The 25684-nt window shown below is 34.4% G+C and overlaps 1 protein-coding gene and 1 pseudogene across 2 annotated transcripts in view; one reads left to right on the top strand and one right to left on the bottom strand.

The window, feature by feature from the left end:
* Positions 1-25684, top strand: part of Scml2 (Scm polycomb group protein like 2) — a 151182-nt gene that overhangs the window by 100127 nt on the left and 25371 nt on the right. For both annotated transcript variants that reach the window (XM_063242730.1, XM_063242732.1), the window contains exon 8: positions 17683-17897. In XM_063242730.1, coding sequence (XP_063098800.1) covers positions 17683-17897 — 215 coding nt within the window. The remainder of the gene's footprint in view (positions 1-17682; positions 17898-25684) is intronic.
* On the bottom strand, positions 10975-11063 carry LOC111755811 (U6 spliceosomal RNA; annotated as a pseudogene).

Genomic DNA, 25684 nt, shown 5'->3' with positions numbered 1-25684 from the left:
CAAAATTTTACGGGCATGTCTTTGCCAATTTTTTTCTTTATTTGTGCAGAAACATGTTTGATTAAAAAAGCTACATAAAGCATCACTTTTCATTTGTGTGTTGCAGTGGGTCAGAAGTGGTAGAGGTACATAAGCAAGACTGTAAAAAGGTCAAGGTGCATTAGTCCTAGAAAGCTTCTAAATAAACACTCAAGTACTCATTTAGATTTTTGGCCTTAATATAGTTTATAATAAAATACAGACCAATATATTTAGTATATTCTTCTTAATATATGTGAAATAACTAGAAATACTATTCATCCAAATATTTCTTGCAAAAACTATAAAATTTAAAATAATTAATATTTTCTTTTTTCATATGAGTAGCTTGGAACAAATGTTTTGCTTGTGCAAGACGACTATTGTGATGCAAAGAAATACCTTTTTAAGAAACAAATGTCTTCTCTTTGCTTTAAATATTTCTGCCAGATACTGTACTACAATAATTGAAAGCAGAGACTGGTTCAGTTTTTGGTATAGTTCTGTGGTACATTTTAACCCATTCTCTTGAGACTATTAAAATGTTTTTAGGACATGTGACCCAGCAGGGATAACTTTGTCTATAGATGCGATGGGTTGGCAGTTAGATTTTGGCATATCTTTCCAGATTTTCTGACCCAAGGTAACCTTTGGTCCTTGTGTAAGGCAGGAGTGAAGGAAGTTTGAGCAGGTGACTGATGATCACTGTCTCTGCTGGCCCCAGACAATATGGGAATTACTTTAGCAGTCCCTTTATCCTCTCCTCTTACTCCTCCCCCCTTAAACTAACAAATGCAAATAGCTTCATTCCCATTTGCTAGAAATTCAGGCTTGCTTGGGCAACATGGGCTTTGTTGTTTTCTGGCTTTCTCCAGAATTGCAGTTTTATTCCAAGTAAGGAGCAAGGCTATCAAGTGGAACTTAAATCAACTTAATGGTAAATACAGCAGCAACGTTTTTCTGTATGATATTTATAAAGGTAGGAGTTACAGCAAAAGTTTTTTACATTGTGATCGAGGTGTGGTTAAAGGAATTCATTGTCTGCTTTGTTAGGTTTTGTATGTTGAATATCCCAGTAATTTCTGTTACCTCAGAAAATCTTGTATTTTTCTTACAGATTACTGAAACTATTGGCACTGTTGTTTAAACATTCACTTCTAAAATTTGTTTTATGACATAGGGAAAAATCAGTCTTTGGTAAATTCTACCGTAGAAAATATTTTTTTTCCTTTTTAAAAAAGGAACAACCTTGTTGTAAGTCAGATTTGGTTATTTAAATGACCCCTTTGTAATGAAAGTTGTCAATTTTTAAAAATGATTTTAGGAACATGACAATAAATGATTTTTAACTGGAAATAGATTGGGCTTATTAAAGCTTCCTTATTGTACAGAAATGTGGATAACATTACATATAAATAAATATTATACCAATACATTTAATATATTTTTGTGGTAATTTAGCAGTGATTGCTATGATTTTTTTAAACAGCATAATGGAAATCATTCTATAGAAATCATTTAGGAAAAAAAATATATGGTATAAAAATCAAATGGTTTTTAAAAACTCATGTTGTTAGATGAATTATGATTTGACCTAAAACAATTGAAATTGCTTCTTTTTGTGTGAACTTTCTTCTGAAAATATTCAAGGTTATGGAGATTATAATCTTCTTTAAAAATGTCAAGCATACACAAGTGGCAGTTGTGAAATAAAATAGTCTTCATTGGAAGTACCCTCCCCCTCTCCACAATGAGGCTGAAAGGAGTAGTTTATAGAGCTTTTGTGATCACATGTAGAAAACAGATATGTTTTTAAAACAAGAATTATAAAGCCCTTATAAATTCTAATTGTGATTTCTAGCTGCTGCTTGCATTTTTTATGATTTCTTTCCTTGACTGAATACTTCTAAGATTTTGCAACATGGTAGGAAAACCATGTAAATTTTACTAAGTTAGATTTTCTGGTTTTAATTTAGCATATATGTCAAGAAACAAGCACTATCGCTTAGGTATGTAGATAAATAACTTTAGTTGGACTTTCATATTTTGTTTATTAGAGATCTGACTTTTTAGTTACGTTTGGGAAATTTTCCCAACTTCTTTCAAGTTTTCAATAACTTTAAGATGGAATGTTTTGTGTATTTAAGATATTTTATAGGGTATGTGAAGAGTTTCTTTAATTTGTTTATCCTAGATCTCTAAGCCCAGTTTTAAAACAAGAACAAATCAAAGCTATCAGCCTTTAAATATATTCGGTTTACGTTCAGGTGTCCAGACATAATTTTTTAAAGCCTATGGGGAAAGACATAACACTACACCCCAAATGAAAATGTTTGGTCAGACCACCAAAAACAAGCTCTTTTAAATATTTTTCTGCATGAATCATTTCTTTCTTATTGTGTAAGAGTTACCTTTTCTTACATGTTTAAGGTATTTTTAATATTGTGAAACCAGTTCTTGGTGTTGGAAGGGAAATCTACATGGGTCATCACCAATCTCAAGAAGGATGATGGAGGAGCTAAAGAAGGCATCAGGGTGGGCTTCTCTATGCTATTGCTCTCCTATGGTGTAGTTGGTAGATATGTGGAGAACTGCAGTCATCCCTAGGTCAGAACTGGGAAATTGGTGCAAGGTCAAATGAGGCTTAAAATATGGAAACACAAGTTCATTTTCCATAAAAACTGGGAGGGTTACCACTGAATCTTAGAAACCTTGTTTTCCTTTGTAATTTCATCCTTTTTTAAATTGTGGCAGTTAGTTTGTAAAACCAACCTTTGAAAATGAAAGGAGGGGAGGAAGGAAAAGGCTTTTATGTTTATGTCATGCACAGAAGGAAAGTGGGAGATTGAGTGAAAGTGTAGAAGTGTTTAATTGATGATACAGGGAAGATAAATAAGTAGATAGTTGAGAGGCAGGATTGAGGTCTGTGTGTAGGAGGTGCTTTATGTTCTTCTGAGTCAGCTTCTCTGAACAGTTCCTGCCTGTGTATTGAGGTGATCCACTCTAGTTCTGAATTTGCTGGAGTTTGAACTGCAGATTTTATTTTATTTGTGTGGTTTCTAAAGATCAGTGCTGGCATTCAGTGAATGAACCTGCATGGGTATTTGTAATGTTAATTTTAATCAATTGATGATAGGTACCTCAATATCCTCAGTGGGTTCCAGGACTGCCTTGGGATTCATCCAAGGATGCTTAAAATCCCTTACATAAATGCTGTGCTATTTGCATATGCACAGCACTCAATATTTTTTAAATAGTCTCTAGATTATTGTAATACCTGTTTCAACGTACATGCTACGTAAATAGTTTGTATGCTGTGTTATTTAGGGAAAATGACTATAAAAAGGTCTATATGTGTTCAGTAGAAATGGAAAATTTTTCAAGTATTTTTAAACCTTACTTGTTTGAATTTGTGATTTTGGAACCTATCACTGAGTGTCAACTCTAGGCTACTCCAGAAAGGCTGGAGATATAGCTCAGCATCATAAGCATAAGCACCTGTCTGTACTACTCCAAAAGTTGCATGGCTTTTTATCTAAGTAGAATATTATACCTGTACTTGGATATTTGTTTTCATTATAGACATCTAAATACTTAGAATGGCTAGCTGTGTATTGTTATTAAAATGTGGCAAAGTTGTTTATCTTTTTGGGCATTTTCTATTTTTAATGACAATGTTAGTATTTATTGTACAGTGTTTGGAAAGTAAGGGTAAGTAATAAGAGGGAAATTTAAACATTATTTGCATTTTCTGGAGATAATCACTGCTAACATTTTAGTGTGTAAGCCTTAGAGTATTTTAATTTAAAAACATGAAACATTAAGCTGATGTGGTGGCACAAGCTTGTAATCCCGGCACTGTGGGGCACTGAGACAAGATAATCTCAACTTCAAGCCCAATCTGGGCTTCTTAGTGATTTAGCAAGAACCTGTCTCAAAATAAAAAAAAAAAATTCCTGGATGTATAGTTCAATGCAAAGGCCCTAGTTTCAGAGGGAAAAAAAATGTTAATTGCCAGTAGTCATTGAGGTTAACAACATTTTAAAGATTGTAGTTGTGTTCGGCTCCATGTATATAAAATTATATTGGTTTGATCTCATCTACTTGTATACTCTTACTGTTCTTCTAGTAATTGATAGATTTACAGTATAGTCTGATTATGAAGGCTTGTAATAGAGACATTCTACTAGAAAATATGTAAAGAGTCAAGAATTACCAGAAGGTGGTACTCTAGTTATTTGGTACATTATTTTTTTTTAACCCTCAAAGGTATATTTAGCTAAGAAAAATGCAAGTTGAGGTATAATTAAACTTTTTTAGATCTTATTAAAACTGGGGGTACTAAATACTAGATCATTAAGAGTATATTGATATTTGTTTTCAGCACTACTGTAAATGCTTTCTTTGTGGTTTACATGTAACCTTTATCATATTTGAACCTGAAAACATTTTAACTAGATTATTTATTTTTATATTTTAAATTTATTGAAGAAAATATTTTGATTAAAAGATCTCAAGCTAGGGATATAGCTCAGGGAAAGAGTACTAACCTAACATGTGCAAGGTCCTGGGTTTGATTGCTAGTACTGCAAAACAGATCTTTTCATTTTCCCTCGCAAATTAGAAATAATGTCCAGTTTAACCAACTTTTTGCTTAAACTTGGGCTTTTTGGCTGAGATAGTCCTGAATTAGAATCCTGGTTCTACCATTTCTAGACTTATGTGGCAGTAGGTTAACCTAGTTATTTATCTGGTTGAGCCAATGTTTATTCATACTTAAAATGGAGATAATGGCTCTACACAGTGATGCATGGCTGTAATGGCAGCATTCTAGGAGGCTGAGACAAGAGCATCACAGGTACAAGACCAGCCTGAGTAATTTAGCAACACCAGGCATTAAAATTAAAAAATAAAATAAAAAGGTAAAGGCTAAGAATATAGGCCAACAGGAAGGCACAGGGTTTAATTCCCAGTAAAATAGATACAGCGAAAAATACTTCATGTAGTTATAAAGGTAGTTTTAATAATATGGGTGAAGTCTGGTATATGTGAAATATACAAATTTATCTTCCTTTTTTTAAAATCCCCAATTTTTTTCCTTTAATGAAGTGAAATTCACATAAAATTAATCATTTTAAAATAAGTAATTTAGGGACATTTGGTACATTGATTTTGGTGTGACACCATCTCCTTTATCTACTTCCAAAACATTTTTATCGTCCTAGAAGAAAACCCCATTAAACAGTTGATTCTTGGTCTCTTTAACACATTCATGACTGGGCCATAATTTAGGTTTTGCTGTTGGACAGCTATGATTTGAAAATGTTACATTCTCACTGACTTGAACCACTGGAGATACATGCATGACTATTCCATTGGGTAGCTTTTTATTAATTCTATTAGTAAAAAGACCAGTAAAAGCAAGTAGATTTGTTCATACAACCAATAGTATAAGCCATACTACAGGCATGTACTGGCCACCAGAGGTTCAGGCCAGCAAGAACGTGTTACTCACCAGTCTGTATTTTATATTTACAGATATACTGTATCTTTGTATATTCAAGATACTTCATATAAATAGAATCGTGGCAATATGTCATTTTGTGTCCAACTTCATTCACTTAACATGATATCAAAGTTCATCCATTTTGTAATACACATCCCTACTTAATCCTTTTTAACATTTTTTATTGATACCTGTGTGCCTTATGTAATACTTACTTTCCTTATGTGGAGTTGGTACGTGAACATACCACATATTAATTCATTTTTTTACCTGCTTTTCCTCTCCTCTGTCCCCTTTCCCTTCATCTCTTGGTCTCCTTTCCCATGTGAGAAAGATCTGTCTCTTTACTTGCTGTATCTTTTATTTTGCTCTTTATTTGTAATCTTAGTTTCTCATATAAGAGAACCCATGTGATATGTAAGCTTGTGTGTATCATTTTACTTAACATTATGGTCTCAGGGTACATCTATATTCCTACAAATTACTGGTTTGTGGTTTTAAAATTTTTTCGTAGCCATACATTGCTTTCGTTCTTTGTATGATTAAGGCAAGTTTCCCACTTATATTGGTGACACACACTTTCCTCTTAATTAGAAGTGGATTAAAAGAAAATGTTATGTAAATGAAAAGCACATTGGGGCTGGAGGTTTAGCTCAGCAGCATAAGCGCCTGCCTTTCAAGCAGGCAGTCATGAGTTCGATTCCTGGTACCGATAAAAAGGAAAAAGACAAAAAAAATTAAAAAAAAAAAGAAAAGCACAGATTATGAACCTTTTTTTCTTTGATGTAGTCCATTTTTCAATTGTCCACTTCTATTTGTGTTGCCTGTGCTGTTGGGATCATATATGAAAGGGAAACACCAACTTTGCCCATTCTGAAGCATTTTCCCCATGTTTTCTTCTAGTTGTTTTATAGTTTTGGATTTTAGATTTTAAGTCCTTTTTTATCAGTATATGTTTGCAGTATAGTATATGCAGTTTAAAATCATTTGGGGGAATGGGTATATTTATATAAATAGCTTGATTCTTCTTTGAAATCCCCTTCCCCTTCCCCTTCTTCTTCCCTCCTCCCTCTCTCCCTCTTCCTCTAAATGCCTTTCCCTACTTGGGTTCTTGTTGATATTTTTAAACTTATTGCATGTTTATGATATACAGTGTTTACATTCATTGAGGTTATTATGTTCCTGTATATGGCATATCTTTATTCTCCTTCCCCTCTCTTCTCACACTAGGTCTCCAAGACCCCTTTTCACTTGCAAGAGATCTGACCTTTTGTTTCTTTCTATTCATCCTTTATTTTGTTATTGATACTTTGCCTTACCCAAATGAGAGATATTGTGCAGTATTTATGCTTGTGTGTCTGATTTATTTCACTCAGTATATTTTCCAGGTATTCTACAAATGGTTTGAATTTATGCCTCCTTATAACTGACTAGTATTCCATTATGTTTAGATACATTTTTCTTTATCCAGTCATTGGTTGGCTATACAGACAACTTCCAGGATTTAGCTATTATGAATTGTACTGCTGTAAATATTGGTATACATATATCACTGTAGTATGATGTCTTTAGCTGTTTGGGGGAAGATACTAAGAAGGGGATAGCTGGGTCATATGTTATTTCTAATTTTAGTTTATTGAGGAAAATCAATATTCACTGCCATAATAGTTTTACTAGTTTACATTCCCACCAACAGTATAAGAGGTTTTCTTTTTCACCATAGCCAGACCAGCATTTGTTATTTTTGACTTGATTGCTATTCTCTCTGGTGTAAGGTAGAATCTTAGCATTGTTTTAATTTGGATTTAATGACCAGAGACACTTGAGTATTTTTTCATATATTTGGCATCCATTTGTACTTCTGAGAAGCATGTGTGCATTTTACTTCCCTACTTCCTGAAGTTTTGTGTTAGGTATTCACTTAAAAATTTTATTAAAGGTGAATGGCATATCCATGATTATTTTTCACATAACTTTTTCAGAAAAGTTCTTACTTTGCGACCACTGTGAGTACACAGTTATAATGCTGATAATAGTATTAACCTTATTTAAACATATTTTCTATTTGATGTTTTTTTTTATTTTAAAGAGAATAAAACAAAAGAGAACAGAACAAAGCAAATCAAAACAGAACAATATAAGCAACATAACACTTCACAACAGGGCAACTGGATATCTCTTTTCATAAAGCATAATGTCTCTTTTCTTTGAAATAGTTGAGCATACCTTCATACACAATAATATCAAACATAGCAAAATAGTATAAAACCATTCAAGAGAATGAAAGCATTACAGGACATTCAAAACCAAATAACAGGAAATGAATAATAGCTACTGTAATATCTCATTTTCCTTAAAATATTTGTTTATGCTCTCACACATATTAAAATCCAATAAACCACAACATGATAGAACCAATGGAAATAGAAGAACAAAAGCAAGGTAGGACTTCAAAGCAAGATGATAGTAAATCAGCAATGGCTGCCGTAATGTCTTGTTTTTTCAAAACAGCTGTTCATACCATCACACATAACAAAATCAAACAAAATGGAATAAAACCAACCAATGAATGTAAACATTATAAGACTTCAAAACAGTGTAACAGGAAACCGTGATTACTATAAAATCTTATGTACTCTTACCATTTTTTATACTAGGGAAACTATATGTTATTTATACATGTGAGTTTGATTTATTTCACTTATAAGTATGGTCTCAGGTTGCATCCATTTATTTATAAATATCTCAATGTTATTATTCTTTATAGCAAAGTAGTACTCCATTGTATAAAAATACCACATCTTTTTTATTCATTCCTCAGTTAATGGACATTTAGATTGTTTCCAAGATCTGGCTATTACAAATTGTGCTACTATAAACATGGGTGTGCATAATCACTGTGATACGCTTTTTTCAGTTCTTCTGGGGATATGCCCAGAAGTGGAATAGCTGGGTCAAATGGGACTTTCAATCCCAGCTTTTTGAGGACCCTCCAGACTGACCTTCACAGTGGTTTTACCAGTCTGCACTCCCACCAACAGTGCAGGAGAGTTCCTTTTGCCCCACACCCTCTCCAGCATTTGTTATTGGTAGTTTTCTTTATCCTGGAAATTCTTCCTGGAGTGAGATAGACTCTCAGTGTTATTTTAATTTGCATTTCTCTAATGAGTAATGATGATGAACATTTTTTTGTGTATTTATTTCCCATTTGTATTTCTTCATCTGAGAACTATATATTCATCTCAGATGCCCGTTTTTGGATTGGTTTTTTGAATTTTGGGGGTCTGATTTTTTAAAATTCTTTATATGTTTTAGACAGAAGTCCTTTCAGGGGCAGTTCACTCAGATTGTTTCCAAATTTGTGGATTTTCTTTTCACTGTTTGGGAGATTTCGTTTGACATGCAGGAACTTTAATAGGACGTGATCCCAGGTATTGATTTTGTGAAGTATTTCCCGTGCAGTTTGATTCTTGTTCATAAATTTTCTATCTACTCCTATGTCTTCAAGATTTCTACCTACTTTTTGTCTTCCAACAGATTTAGTGTTTCTCTTTTAATATTTAGATCTTTGTTCCATTTAAACTTTAGTGCATGGAGATAGGCATAGGTCTAGTTTTAGTTTTTGGTATATGGAGAGCCAATTTTTTCAGCATCATTTATTAAAGAGACTACCTTTCTTCCAGTGAACATATTTGGCTCCTTTATCAAAGATAGGTGGCTGAGTGTGTTTGTATTTTAGTTGTATCTTCTATTCCATTCATTTTTGGCTCTGTTTTAATTGTAGTACCATGTTGATTATATTACAGTAGCTTTATATTATAACTTCAAGTCAGGGATTGTGATGCTTTCTCCCTTACCTTTGTTGCTTAAAATTGACTTTTCTATTTTAGGTCTCTTCTGGTTCCAGATGAAGTTTAGGAGTGATTTCTCTAGGTCTATGAGATATGTTAGTCATACTTTGATGGCGATTGCATTAAATCTGTATAACAATTTTGGAAGGATGGCCATTTCACAATATTTGTTCTTCCTATCCATGAACAAGGGATGTCTTTCCATTTTCTGAGGTCCTCTTTGATTTCCTTTTTGAGGGTATTATGATTTCCCTGAATAGTTCTTTTACTTTTGTTAGATTGATTCCTAAGTGTTTCATTTTTTGGATGCTATTGTGAAGGGTATGGCTTCTCTTATTTCTCTCCCAGTGATTTTGTTGTTAGTGTATAGGAATGCTGTTGAGTTTTGAGGGTTGACACTGCATCCAGCTGTATTACTGAATGTATTTATTATACCTAGCAGTCTCTCAATGGAGTTTTGGGGATTTTCTATGTAGAGTATCATGTCATCTGCAAATAATGCTAATTTAACTTCTTCCTTTCATGTCCTTACTCCTTTGATTTCTGTCTCTTGTCTAATTGCTCTGGCTGGTATTTCCAGCACTATAATGAATAAGAGTGGTGATAATGGGCATCCTTGTCTTGTGCCTGATTTTATGGTAAAGGCTTTTAGTGATTAGCCATTTAATATGCTGGCTATTGGTTTGTTATAGATGGCTTTTATCATATTGAGTTAAAAACCATCTATTCCAATTTTCTGTAAGGTTCTTGTCATGAATAAGTGTTGGACCTTATCAAAAACTTTCTCTGCACCTATAGAAATGATCATGTGGTTCTTATTTTTGGCTTTATTGATATAGTGGATTACATTTATTGATTTATGTATATTGAACTATCCTTGCATTCCTTGGATGAATCCCACTTGGTCATGGTGTATAATCTTCTTGATGATTTGCTGCATTGTTTGCCAATATTTTATTGCGAATTTTTCCATCTATGTTTATTAGGGAGATTAGCCTGTAGTTCTCTTTTTTTAGTTGGGTCTTTCTCAGGTTTTGCTACTAGAGTAATACTTGCTTCCAGGGATGAGTTAGGGAGAATTGCTTCCCTTTCAATTTCATTGAGGAATTAGAGGAGTGTTGGCATTAAGTCTTCTTTGAATTTCTTATAGAATCCCACCGTAAATCTGTCTGGGCCTGGGCTCTCCTTTGGTGGTAAATAGGTTATTCAGTAGTTTTACATCTTCTTGACCCATCTTTGGTACTTCATATGTTCCTAGGAATCTGTCCATTTCTTCTGTGTTTTCAAACCTATAAGTAGAGGTTTTTGAAATAGGTGCCGATGATCTTCTGTGTTTCTACAGAGTCTGTAGTGATTTCACCCTTTTCATTCTTTATTGCTTGAATTTGAGGTTTTCTTTTCTTTTTTTAAAATAAGGTTGGCTAGAGTCATCAGTTATACTTATTCTTTCAAAGAACCAACTCTTTGATTCATTGATTCTTTGTATTGTTTTCTTAGTCTCTATTCATTAATTTTTACTCTCATCTGTGTAATTTCCTCCCTTCTTTTGGCTTTGGGCTTGACTTGCTCTTCTTTTTCTAGATGTTTGTGGTATAGCATAAAAATGTGTAACGCTTTACGAATTTGGGTGTCATCATTGCACAGGGGCCTTGTTCCAATTTTAGTGTATGTGCTGCCGAAGCAAGCACTCTTTGATGTAGTTTAATACTAAATACAGTTTCTGCATGGTGTAGATACATAGTTTAGAAAGTATTCTGGATGGGTTGAGTATGTGGCCATAAACAAAATTGAGTCATCAGTTTTGACAAGTTAACTGTCTGCAGTGTAACATTTCAGAGATAAAATTTGTGTATAAAATATTTTTTGACTTTGCATATTCATCAATGTGTTTTTATTGTAATAGTTTTAATTTTAAGGAAGTATTTGAAGCTATAGGTCTGATACTTTTTTTAAAATTTTATTTAAGGAGGAAAAAAAGCAGAAAAAGGGTACAAGTTATACAGATTTACAGGAAAAAAATAAACAGTAGGAAATCACTAGTTAATGGATTACATATTGTCATCTTATAAATAATTGTTCAAGTCACAAAATTAAAGCTTGTAAAGTGGACATTCCAACAATGATACTGCAAACAGTTCTGTTCAATGAGCCAATAAAACTCAGTGATATCATTTTCTATCTTATACACTTAAATATACATGCAGTTATATCATTTAGAGCACTTTCTTTTCTTCTCTTTTGTACAGTGACTATTACACATTTTGGGTTTTACTGCTCCCACGGTTCTTATTACTTTTTTGGAAGAGAGTAAAACCAAATGTGACATAACAGAACAGAGTCGGTCAAATCAAAAGGATTGACATAATAGATAATGTAAAAACATAATACAAGGTGATCAACAATGGATACCATAATGCCTCCCACAATTTTAATAGAATTGCCTATATCATCAGTTATAATAAAATTGGACAAAACAGTAAAGAACAAAACCGACAAAACCAAAACATTGGAGACATTGTAGGTCTTCAGAAGTAGATAAAAGTCATCAAGAATGGACATCATAATGAATCTCACTATCTTCACAGCTGTTTCCTAAACTTTCGAACCTGGTACTATCCAGCAAAACAGAATAGGGGGACATCAGTCAAAAGCAAGATGGTGAGAGTAATACAGGGCTTTAAATCAAGATAATGGAAAGTCAAAGTGGGTTACTATAATATATCCTGCTATTTTTATTTATTTTTCCCTTAATTAAAAGGATAAAAATAAAGTAAATAATGGAGTGGAGATTGAGATAAAAGAGGGCATAACAGCAAAACAGCGCAGATCAAAACATAACCATTTAAGCAGAATAGTGTTTCACCACAAGATAATCCTGACATAAAAGTAGTTACCATATTGTCTCTTTCCTTGAAATCCTTGAGTACAACTTCATATACTGTAGCATTAAATATATCAAAACAATGTAAAACCATTTAAGAGAATGACAGCATTACAGGGTATTTAGAAGCAACTAACAGAAAATGAACAATAGTTTCTGTATAATCTCCTTGTCTTTAAAAGTTTTTGCTTATACTATCGTACATAATAAAATCCAATAAGATACAACCTGTTTAGACCAATGGACACAGAAGAACAAAAGCTTAATGAGACTTCAAAACAAGATGATACTAAATCAGTATTACCTATTAAGACGTCATTTTCTCCAAAATAGCTGTTCCTATCATCCAATCTTCTCTGCCTCATTTCTGTTGAGCTCTTTTTCTGTCATTAGCTGTCAGTTTGTCGTCTTCATTTTGTTCTCTGCTCCATTCGTTGTGGCCTCCCCGCCACTATTTCTGGATTCTTTGTATTTTTCTTTTTTTAGAATATCCTGCAATACTCTCTGTAGAGTTGAATTGGTGGTTGCAAATTCCCCCAGTTCCTCTTTATCCTGGAAGCACCTTGTTTTTCCATCAATTTCCAGGTGCAGTTGTGCAGGATAGCTCAATCTTGGCTGGAGATTATTATCTTTCAAAGCTTGAATTATTTCCCCCCACGCTCTTCGTGATTTGATGGTTTGTGCAGAGAAATCTGCTGTAATTCTGATGGGTGTTCCCTTGTAAGTGGTCTGTTTCCTGTCTCTGACAGCTTTTAATATTCTGTTCTTGTATTGAATTTCTGGAATTTTTATTATTATATGCTTGGGTGTTGCTGTGTTTGGGTTGTAGGTGACTGGGGTCCTGTATGCCTCATACATCTGAGTAGCTTTACCTTTTGCTAAATTAGGAAAATTCTCCTGGATTATTTCTGTGAGTAGCTTTTGTAGTTCATTTGTTTGTGTCCCTACTTCTTCTTTTTATGTTCTTAATTCTTAAGTTATGGCTCCTCTTATCATCTTCTTGTCTTTGTATTATTGCTGTTTGTTTCTTTGTTACTTTTAAGAAGTTTTTCATTTCATTCTCCCATATTACAAATCTGCCCTCCAGTTCAGATAGTCTGTCCTTAGTTTCTTTCAAGCTTGTTATGCCAGTTTTCGATAGACTTTTTAGTTTCCTGGTAGTCCCTTTGAACCTGCTTCACGTATTCTATGCTTTCTCTATTTTCTCCATCAAACAATTCTCCCTTCTTTTTCTGTTCTTCCATTCCACCATCTGTTTTTTCTTGGGTGGTGCTTAGCATTTCTCTAACTATTCTGCTTACATCTAGCTTCAGGTCATTGGTAACTTCATTCCTGAACTGATCTATGAGGCTCTCTAGATGGCGCTTTATGTCTATTGGTGCGGTGTCCGCTTTTACCTGTTTCTCAGGATTGGGGGCCGAGGAGCCTTTCTTTTTGCTGCCTCTTCCCATATTCTTTGTTCCTTATATATGCAAGCTTATGTAGGAGGCCTAGCTTCCCTCCCTGTCAGCCACAGCCTGATCGAATTGTGCAGGTTAGCTGTTCCCGCCCACCGCAGCACACCAGGAAGTTCCAGACCAAGCAGCCTACCCGGGGCCCGCCCCTCTAGGCCACCCTCAGGCTCTGGGATCTGGGTTGGGCTAGCCTACTGGGTCCACCAGCAGTGTCAAGTAGGCTAGGCACTTCTCACCAATCCCGCCTGAGAGGGGGATATGTGGCTGAAGTCGCCACCGCGCCCTGCTCCTGCAAGTCTGCCTAGTCCCAGAATGTCCTCCGCTGGAGTCAAACTGTGGTAGAGTGTCAGTTTCTCTCACTCACCTCACCACAAGTCAGTGCACGCCTCTCTGCCCGTCCTGTTTTCGACTCCGTTCGCAGATTCCCATTCTCAGAGCTTCCGTGTGTCTCTCTCCCTGCTGAGCCGATGTAGATGCAGCCGCTGCACGGTGGGAAACCCAAATCACGGCTTTCAGTGGCGCGGGCTCCAGCCTCCACACTGAGGCTTTTCTGTTCCTGTTCTAGCACCAGGACTGCATTCCAAGTTGGTTTCTCTTAGCCCAGTTCGTTCCTGGGTCAGCGGAGCATATCTCCACCTGCTTATGTCTCCTTACTCTGCACCATTCCTGACTTCTGAGCCGAGTCTTTCAGAGAGCCTCCGTAGCTGCTGTTATCTGTCTGCCATGTTCTCCCGGAAGCTATAGGTCTGATACTTAAAATGCCAAAATTCTTAGATTAGTAAGTAAATGATTTTATTTGCTGTGTTACACTAAGTTACTATTTGCTACAACTTAATTATTGTAGATAGAATATACCAGCCTTGGTGATACAGCACAGACTTTCAGTTTGAAATAGTTTTTTTTTTTTTTTTTTTTCTTTTCAGTACTGAGAATTGAATCCAGGATCTTAGACATGTTTGGCAAGAGCTTTGTCACTTAGCTACATCCTCAATCCTTTTTGAATTTTATTTTTGAGATAGGATCTCACTAATTACCAGAATTGCCTCAAACTGGCCATTATTCTTGACTCAGCCTCCTAAGTAGCTGGAGTTACAGGGTCGCATAACCATTCCCAGCTGAAAAATACTTTTTTTCATTCTCCATTATTTTTTTTTTGTAGTACTGAAAATCAAACCCAGGAGTGCTCAACCACTTTACTTTTTTCTTTTTGAGGCAAGTCTTACTAAATTTCCCAGAATGGTCTGCCACTTGTGATGCTCCTGTTCAGCATCCTAAGTAGCTGGTGTTACAGGCATGTGACACTGTTCCTTGGTCATCAGTAAATCTTTCTTAAGGACCTCATACTTCTGAGTTCCGTTATAAACCAACCTGGTGCAGGATTTTGAATGTAGGCCTAGAACCCAACATGTTACTCTTAATTCATAACATGGATTCACAGTTTAGGACTAGAACTATCATGTTCAATATATTGCCATGAGAGTGAGCATATATTTGTATTTAGAAATTAGGAAATGATAACAAGTAACCTCCAAATGAATTTTTTAATTGATTTGGGATAAGAAAAGCTTCATCTTTAGGGAAGAATACAGAGAAAATAGAGCAGCAAGAAAATTGAAATACTAAGTTTAGGTGATTATTGCTATTTTAATAGTGAGAGGAAGGAAGAAACATTCAGAGGCTTCGAAGTATACTAGAATCAGGGAGTTAACTTTAAAATAAGGGATATGTGAAAGTCTGAAAGAGATATTATGGAGTTGGGAACCAAGTGATTAAATACAATGAGGAAAGTGAATAATTAAGCCATAATGTTCCAAAGGAATCCAAGAAAATAAATGTTAAGGTGTAAGTAAAAGAGGTTTAGACTAATACAAGTAGAGAGAAAAAAAATGATGCAAAAGAAAAAGACAAATACAAATGAAAACAGAAATACTTGTTGAGATTGAGAAATGGGATGGTTTAATTATACATTTCTAGAACATAACCTTTAAGATTTACATAAAAGTTGAAAGTTAAGTCATTTGCTGAATCAAGAGGAAGGAGAGAGAAAAATTTAAACAGCGAAAAACATTCTGCCGTGGAAGCAGACTTGGTAGTCAGTGAGTCTCAATGAGTCACATCAGTCAAAGTTAGCAGTTACAAAATGTTACAGGCTTTTAGAGTGATCAGTGGCGTGGTAATATTCTAAAATAGCAGAGTTGGCAAACTTAAAACTGAGGGCCATATCCAGCTCTTTTATCATATGAGCTAAGAATGATTTTTATATTCCTAACTGGTTGTTTAAAAAATAAAAACAATTAAGAATGTGTGACAGAAACCATATGTGGCCTTATAAATATTTCAAGGCCTAAAAGAATTACAATCTGGTTCTTTACAGATAAAAATTGCTAACCTTATTCTCTAGCTTGGAACCAAGGAAAACAAATGAGTTGATAAACCAGATATGATCCTAGATCACAAGATGATAAATGCAAGTATATTAATTAGAGGTGTTGGTGGAGGTATGCAATTGAGTCGAGATTGAATAAGAAGTAAAGTAAAGCCAGAAGAAAATGAATGGGCAAGATGAAAATGGTGGGAGCTTGAGACTAGATACCTCAATGAGGATATAAGACATGGTCAGTTGATTTTAAACAAAGATAACCAGTAAAAATGGTAAAGCAGTATATTTTCTTGGAGATAAGAGTTCCAGAAATTGCCAAGCATAATGATTTCAAGAAGTGGCTCAAATCTTTAATGGTAAGATCAGGATCATGGGGCATCAGTAGTATAATGATAAATCATGACGGTAATGATAGGAAGATAGTAAGAAGAAATGATTTAAGATAGGTTATTAGAATTTTTGGAAAAGGTAGAAGTGACTTGGAATGTAAAGTAAGAAAAAGTTGATGTAAGTATAGTTGAACTGCTTTTAAAGATGGGAGGAGGGAATGGTGATAGTGGCAGTTAAGTGGTCCAATATTTGCCCTAACCCCTAATAAGTAGAAGATTCAAAGGCTACAGAAAAAATAAGATATTCTGTATCAGGTTAGATTTACACCTATAGACTGAGGATAAGAGGAGCAAAACAAGTAGATTGTTTAAAGTGGTCAAACGAAATCCTCAAATTGATTTTTGCACAAGTGTATAAACATTTCACTTATATGGCTCTTCCTGTAAAACTTCTTTTATTTAGCTCTAGTACTTGTTCCTATGTAAAATTTATTCTTTGTAATAATGAGTTATTAAGAATTTAATACTAGAAATATTCCTTTTTTTGATATATAGATAAAAGTATCCTGGCAGGTAATTTTCACTCAAAATATTAAAATTGTCTAAATTGGGCTACCAGGAAACTAGTACCCTTATATCACTTAGGCATGATAATCGCTTTCTATGACAGCATTAATATAGAACCTGTATTGTAATATATGAAAGTTTATTATTTTACATACATGTAAGAATATAATGTGTTCTAGCCTTAAATATGTATAATTTTATTTTTAAATTATTCCTATATAAAACTGCAAAAAAGAAAAAGGAAAAAGAAAAGAAAAAAGAATTAACCGACTTCTGAAAGGTAAATAAAGAGCCCTAGGTAGTTGCTTTGCTATTTTTGTATATTAATGTATAAGGTGATTCTTATACTTTGGTAATGATTTATGAAGGAAAGACTTATGGTGCTAAGGAAAAAAAAAATACCTAAAGTAGCCAAAAGTAAATTGCCAGAAACTTTCCCCTTGCTATGTCAAAGTTTCTGATTACTCTTGTAAAAGCCTTTTTTTCCCCTAGAGAATAAGAATGAGACTATTTCCGGATAATATTAAATCTTAAATTACCTAAAACTTCATTTTAAATAGTGCTTTTATTTTAAGTGATTTTCAAGGAATAACCTTTGAGGAGTTTTAAAGATTAACTTAAACTTCTCTTGCGTCATCATAAGAAGCTAATGCCTTAATTATGTTTTGCTTTAATTTTTTGTTGTGTTTTCCTCAGTTCCTATTGCAAAGAATACAGAAAAAATAGAATCTTCCCCTTCTGACGCAACCCAGCATTCAATGCAGTCTCCACAGGAAACTGCTGTAATACTGCCAGCACAACTCAGGAAATCATCTCGAATTAAACCACCTGGACCTCCTCCAGCCCCTAAGAAGGGCGGTTCTTATAAAACTGTCACACCAAAGAAAAAAAATCAAAACTCAGGAAAAAAGGTTAGTTTTATCTCCTACTAATTTGTATATAGGTGTGTATAGTGCCTTCTTTATGACATACAGTTAGGAATTTACCAGCAACACGATCGGGCACTTTAGGAATGTATTAAGATTATATAGAATTCTTTATGGTCCCACAGAGCTTTTGAGAAATTGAGATTTCTTTTTTTAGGTAATTTGAAATTTTTTATAATCTTAGAAACTACTGTGGATGCTCTCTATGGGTGCATTTATTTCCTTGCTAGTTAATTAAAAATTTATATTCTTTTTAAAAGAATTATTATTCTGTATTGAGGATTGAATGCCTCACACATGCTAGACAAGCACTCTGTTGCTATACTATATCCCCTGCCCTTTTTTACTTTGAAAATTGATATCACTGAGTTACCCACACTGGCCTTCAATTTATAGTCTTCCTGCTTCAGCTTCCCCAGGAGCTATAATTATAAGACATGTGTCACTGCATCTGGCTAAAATTCAGTGAACTTTAAAAATCTATATGAAATGCATTTTACTGTACATAAACTATACTTCAATAAACCGATGGTTAGGGAATCAGTGTGATGAGTTTAGTAATGTTTCAGTGTTATGGTTTATGTCTAGATGCCCTACAAAGACTCATGCCCTTCTCTTTATGCAAAATGGTTTTCTACCATCTTTAAGTATTGCCAATGTCTGATAGTTTGAGCATTGCTGAAAAGTCCAAGTCTCAAATCTCTTCTGAGGTTTAAAACAAACTGTTACCTGGGAGCCCCTGTAACAATGAACAGAAAGTTAAATTTTGACAGCATACAAAGAAACAGGGTAAATGTTTCCATTCCAAAAGTAGAAATAGGGCAATAAAAAGAAATGAGACCAAAGCAAGACAGAAACCCAGCAGGGCAATCATTAAATCCTGTAGTTCCATGTCCAGCACATGGGGCAATCCTTGCTAGTTAATTAAAAATTTATATTATTTTTAAAACTATTATTCTGTATTGAGGATTGAATGCCTCACACATGCTAGACAAGCACTCTGTTGCTATACTATATCCCCTAGATAGTATGTATGAACTCTAGATGTATGAACTCTAAAGGACTGGGGTCGCCACCACCCCTATAGCACTGATGATCCTTGTAGCCCTTATTAGCCTCTCTTGGGCTGACTTTTGCTCACTCCTTTGGGCCTTCCACAGATGTTTGTTATTACTGACTTTCCAATATCCTGGGATCTCCAGTGCCTTAACTTCACTCTCACAGCTTCATAAACTATCTTTTCAGGAGCCACTTCCTAGTCTCTCAGGCCTTTTTCTGAAATCTGATTGGAAGCCTCCCTGATCCTTAACTTTAGCATTCTGCATGTGCCTAAAATTGGCACTATGCGGATGATGCCTGCTACCAGCTGGAATAGTAGCTGAGCCCATTTGTATCTTGCCTAGTGGTTGCAGAAACCTTATTGCCTGGATGGCTGAACACAATGAAGTGAACTCTGAGAAATCAATTCCCATTCCCTAGGCTGCTGCCTTTATAGAGCATGTTGCCCTGGGGCTGTTTTCACAAAGCAGTGTCTTTAACCTTTGCAATTTTGAACCTGAAAAGAGTGGAATCCTGCTGGTTCTTGTGATCCCCTCAGGCTATCTTTTCTTTTGTCCTGTTCCAAACTACCGGTATCTTTTTTTTTCTACTTGTTTTCTCTGTAATTGAAGAGTTGCTCAATGAATTTTAAGTACATAAAATCACTAACTTGAAGTGTGTTTTAAAGTAATGTATCTAGTGTTATCATTAGCAGTTTACAACAGTAAACCTCCACCCACATGAAGATATTGAACAAAAAGCTTACATACGAATTCTTAAAAGTGAAATTTCTTTTTTTTTTTGTCTTTTTCGTTTTTTATTGGTACCAGGGATCGAACTCACGACTGCCTGCTTGCAAGGCAGGCGCTTATGCCGCTGAGCTAAATCCCCAGCCCCCAAAAGTGAAATTTCTTGGGGCTGGAGATATAGTTCAGTGACATAAGCACCTGCCTGGCAAGTGCAAGGTCCTGAGTTTGATTCCCAATACCAATTTTTTTTAATTAAAAAAGGGACATTTCTTATAATATCCTTATTTCTTCCTAAAAAAAGTGTTACTCTCCATTCCTAAATATAAAGCATTCCTACTACCTTTAAACACTTTCAACGTCCGTTTTTTACAATTATGAACATCTTGGGTCAGAGTTGTGTTTTTTGCTCAATGTAGATCTTATTAATTGGGAATTTTACTGCTTATAATTCTACCTCTATCAGTATATTTTTCTGCGTATTTTAATGTTTCTGTGATACTTTTCTTTTGCTACTGTGTCTTGGCTTTTTACTTGGCTTTTTCAGTTTCAGAAACGAAATGTGTTCATCTATTTTTGTCTACAACTCAATGATAAATTGACTTACATGGACCACTATCTGATGTAGTAATTACTGGTTTTCTTAATTTAGTATTTCAGACATATCCACACCTCTCCAACCAGTGCTTTGGAATTTTTCTCTTTATATTATTATTATTAACATTATAAACTTGTTAGCTTTTTTAAAAAGCAAATAAAGTACCATTTTCAAATTTTGTCAGGTTAATATTTTGAATATGTTTTCTGTATTTATCCTCTCCACAGTGACCAAACACTTTCATCTAACATGCATTTGGCTTAACAACATGCACTGTTTTATTATATGGCAAAAATAAAACAGTATTTATTTGCTCTTTATGTTGAGTATTTAACATGTACTTTTACAGTTTAAAACTATATAAACTGAAAATTTTAGATATAGCTTGAAAATCTGTTTTGCATTTGGGTTTTTTGTTCTATATGTAACAATTTTAGATACCATGTTTCTTAACTAGTTTTAACCATCAGATCTTTCATACAATTATCTGCTGATTCTTTTTGTTTTTTATGTTTGCTGCAGTTAAAACATTCAGCAAAATTTTCAGAGGTTTTTGGCCAGTATACTTTCCTAACCTGTTGACATATCTAAGAAAGTCTTCCAGTTGCTTCCATGTGCAAATATTAACTTGGCAGGATATATAGTTCTTGATTCAAAATTACTTTTCCATTAAAACTCTATAGATGTTGTTTCCTTGTTTTCCAGCATTTAGACTTCCAAGAGAAAAATCTTGAATTTAGTCTGACTTTTGCCACTTTGTAGGTAACCTGCTCTGTTGAAATACTTGCAAATCTTTTAAATTTTGAAACTTTAAAAAGGCATAAGGATATGTTTAAGTATTTCTTTCATATGAAATTTTAAAGGTACCTTTTTAGCCTTCTTCATTTGCAGGCCTACTTTATTCAACTCTGGAAAGTTTTCGGCAGTTAGTTCCTTAATTGTTGTTTCAGCTTCATTTGCTTTCTCCTCTTGTTTCATGTATTCCAAATACATGTAGATTGTACCTCCTGAACAACCTCTCTACATCATTTTTTTCTCCCTCTTTTCTTAATTTCTTTGGCCTTTTCCTCTGCATTCTGTGAGAGTTTGTCTTGTTTCACATTTACTTCAGAAGTTTTATTTTATGGCCAACCTGCCTATATGTTTATTTCAAATGGAAGGCCATGATCTCTTCTGACTGTTCACACACTACCTGCTCTATTATAATTAAGCCCACATGTACAATGAATTCTTTTATAAGATGTTTAATACTTTCTAAATGATCTCTGTAGCATCTTTCATCAATATGAAGAGGGGAAATTTTTTCACTTATTTCTATTCCTTTTTTTTGTACTGGAAATCAAACTAAGGACCTTGCATTTGCCAGGCAGGTGCTCTGCTGCTGAGCCCTATCCTTAGCCCTCTGTTCCTTCCTTCTGTACTGTATGACCTTTTAAATGATTCATCCCATTCACAAGCACCAAAGTTTAAAAAAAGCGAGCTTTTGACTTTTTAATGCTAATATTTTCAGCAATCAAGCTATCCTCTGCAAAATTTTTGCAGGCCCCAACTTTTCCTTTCTGGCTGGACTCAAAAGTTTTAAAATCATTCTGCTGGGCTGTTTGCTCTTAATTTGCAATGTCAAGTTGGATAAAAAAAAACTCCAACCACAGCCACAGCCTGAAAGTTAGGCTCCCTTGAAATTCCTCCACCAGGTTTATAGTCCATTACCCTTAATCTCAGACTTCTACAAATTTACTGAACTTGAGTAGAATTCAGACACATATTCTGTCAGAACATAACAAATAGTCTGGAATCCATCTGCCAGTGGAGTACTTCTTCCCAGCTGAAACCTCTTGAGCCTGGTCTTTTGAAACTGAATTACCATGAAGAATATGGTTTTTTGAGCCCTGATCAGAGTCTCCCAACTCAGCTCCTAGCATTCTGGACCTGCTTCTCCAGCTACCATCTCCAAAATTTTGTAACCTCCTCCTGCAAGCCAGTTCTAAAGGCTTCTGAACCATATAGTCAGGTGGCATCACAGAAACTACTCCACCCTGGTACCAAAATCTGTCTTTCTTTCTACTTGCTTAGAAACAATATCCACCATTCACAAGTTAAAGGAGGAATAAAGATTTCAACACAGAGTTGGTTGACTCCAAGGCAACATAACATTGTAGAGGGACATGGCAGAGGAGAATCAGCTCATCACATAGCAGTGGAAGCAGAGAGAGACAGAGGAGGGAAGGAACTGGACTTTTGCAGACCATGCCTACAGAGACCCACTTCCTCCAGCAGGGCTTCATCTCCCAAATCATATTTAGCTATAAACTCATCAGTAGAGTAATCTGTTCATCAGTATCACCCCCACACACACATTGTCCAGTCATCGTCTACCTAACCTCCCCCATGAGCAGGTGAGGCTTTGGGGGCCATTTAGATATAAATCCTAGTTTACTGTCTTGTCACTGTGATGCTGTTACATTCTACCTAATGTACCTAAAGAAAACATAGACACACTGGAGAATAAATGGAAGCAGATAGATTTGATGACAGGCAAAGTATACCCTGAAAGAAGGGGTTTTATACAAAGTCAGTTTAGATTTTTGTTTTTAGCATTAGATTAGATTTTCTTTGTGTAATGTGCACATGTTATACATGTGAAGTGGTGTTGATGAGAAAGCTGCATTTTAACTGTCATGAAGAACCTGAAAACAAAATCCAGGAAAACTGTGGCTCCTGAAGACACTCGAGAGATCATAGAAGAGAAATAATCAAAGAGAATACCCCCACACTATCTACCAACACTTCTGACAAACCATTGATCCAAACATGTGAATAATAGACAACTTAGCCGAAGCAAAAGTTTTGCACTGAATCTAGAGTTAAGCCCAAGATCAAAGTTTAAAGTTTCTCCAATCAAGATAATTTTCAGCTAAAATATAAGAAGTAACACCCATGAGAGAAAGATAGAATCCAGAATCTGCGTAAATTAGCATTTATAATGTGTAGGATACAATCCAAAGTGCCCATAGTAAAATGAACATATTTGACCTTGATGTTGGAACTAGCAAACAAAAATTTCGAAATGACTACTAAAATTGTCCTTGATGAAGTTAAAAGAACACACAGGGATTTAAAAAAAATAGGCTATCATAGCAGAGAAGCAGAAAAGAGAAAAATGACCCAAATGAAAATTCAGCTATTGAAAATCAGTGTATAGAATTAATAGGAATTGATTGGAGATGACAAAATAGCAAGTGAAGAAGAGCAATGTGAAGAATTGTGATAAAACTTAAAAAATTAAAGAAAAACAAAACTCCAGGGACCTTGTAAGATTTTAAGATTTAGGTTTGTCAGAGGTCTAACGCATAGGCAGTTGGAGTCCAAAAAGAACACGAGACTGGGCAGAAAAAGTGTTGAAGGAATAATAATCTCAAAATTTCCCAGTTTCAGGGCCAGGGATTTAGCTAAGCAGCCATTAGCACCTGCCTGGCAAGTGCAAGGTCATGAGTTCAATCCCTGGTACCCCCCTCAAAAAATTCCCAGTTTCAGGAAAGATAAACATATACACAGACAGAATACACAAGCAAGAATAAACTAAAGTCTAAGCCAAGGCATATCAGAGTCAAACTGTTGAAAGTCGGAGATAAAGAGTAAATCTTAAAAAAAAGTCTTCTTCAAATCTTAGTTTTCTTTGTATAATTGGTATGTTCATTTAGTTTTACTCAATCTATTACTGCATATTTTTATTTATTATTATGAAAGAAATCTTCCTTGATACTTTCAAATGAAAGTACATGAAAATACAAATAAATTGCATTTTAAAAAATTAAAGTTAAACTAAAGATAGTTTTCAAACAAAACCATATTAAAATATCTATCACTGGCAAACAACACTAGAAGAAATGCTAAAAAGAAGTTCAGGCTGCAAAAAAATGAGACTAGATAGAAAATACCCATCCTCAAAAAGGAATGCATAGGTTTGAAAATGATAATCTGAGTGAATGCAAATGTTTTTTGCTTTTTTCCTCATATTTTTTATATTTATATGACTATTAGTAATTATAGGCCTCAAGTTTACATTATGCATAGATACAGTACATAAAACAATTGCAGTATGATGATCTCAGGTTTGGAATGTGGATGTATATCATTGCAAGGTTTCAGCACTTTATGTGACGTGGTGCAGTATTAGCCTTATGTGTACTATAGAAAGTTTAAAATGTATACTGTAATCTGTTAAAGAAATGCAGAAAAAGTACTATATAGCTAAAAAACTAGCAGGCAGTCCCATGTGCTGCCACATTCCTGTAATCCCAGAACTCTAAGAGGCTGAGGCAGAAAGATCACAAGTGTGATTCCAGTCCAGGCAACTTAACAATACTTGGTCTCAGTTTTAAAGAAGACTGAGAGTATAATTCACTGTGAAGCTCTGCATTCAATCCCTAGTACCTTGTACCAAGGGAAATAAAAGAGCAAGTCAACAAGAAAATTACAATGAAGTTCCGAGTATTCAGAGGAAAAAAAAAGACTAAAAAGGAGAAATAAAAGAACAAAACACAGAGAAGACAAATACAAAACAATGAAGTGGTAGGCCCAGATTCAAATATAATGATTGCTTTACATATTAGTAGACTAAATTCTAACTAAAAGTTTGTGAAATGTATTTTTCAAAGACTCAAATATGTGCTATGTACGAGAAATACATTCTAAAAGGACAGAATCTCACCACTGTTGAGGTTGATTGGATTAAATTTTAGCAGTCTTACCTTCCAGTGATGGCGAACTTGTGTCATGTGTGCCACAGTGGGCTGTTTGTATCATTGAAAGCTCTAAAAATTTCACTAGATGTTTTTGACAAAACTTATGTATTCTTGACTTCAGCCTTGTAATATCAGTGTCTATACCAGTAGTTTTGTTTTAACTGATGTTACTGATGGAACAAAGTAACAGTACCATCCTGATTTTAAAATATTTCTATTTAGTGGTATTTATACATAATCGTTCAAAATTTATAAAATTATTTGATAAATCTATATATTAAGTATATAATTATAATCATTGAAAAGTCAAGCAGATTATTCTAATGTGAATTATAGTAGATTAATTTTAACTTTAAAAATAAAATTTAGTAAAATTTAAAGTGAGATATTTTTAATACATTTTTAAATTAAATTAATGTATATTTCCCAGCTGCTGGACCGTCTTTTGGTTTGTGTAAAGGCACAAGATATAAGATAGTTCTGAATAATTCCTTTTGACTTTTTCTTTTCCAATGCTAATTTGATAAATATAGAATTTTTAAAGAAAACATTGTTTATTTGGTGATAAGGAGGGGTACTGTAATCATGTGTTGGTAATAAACTATAGTTTTTTTCAAAAGCAATATTTTGGCTCAGTGTCATCTT

Source organism: Cavia porcellus, unplaced genomic scaffold (assembly GCF_034190915.1).
Source record: "Cavia porcellus strain 051 isolate PalLab524CR breed Dunkin Hartley unplaced genomic scaffold, mCavPor4.1 scaffold_33, whole genome shotgun sequence".
Lineage (NCBI taxonomy): Eukaryota > Metazoa > Chordata > Mammalia > Rodentia > Caviidae > Cavia > Cavia porcellus.
This window is presented reverse-complemented; position numbering and strand designations above follow the sequence as displayed.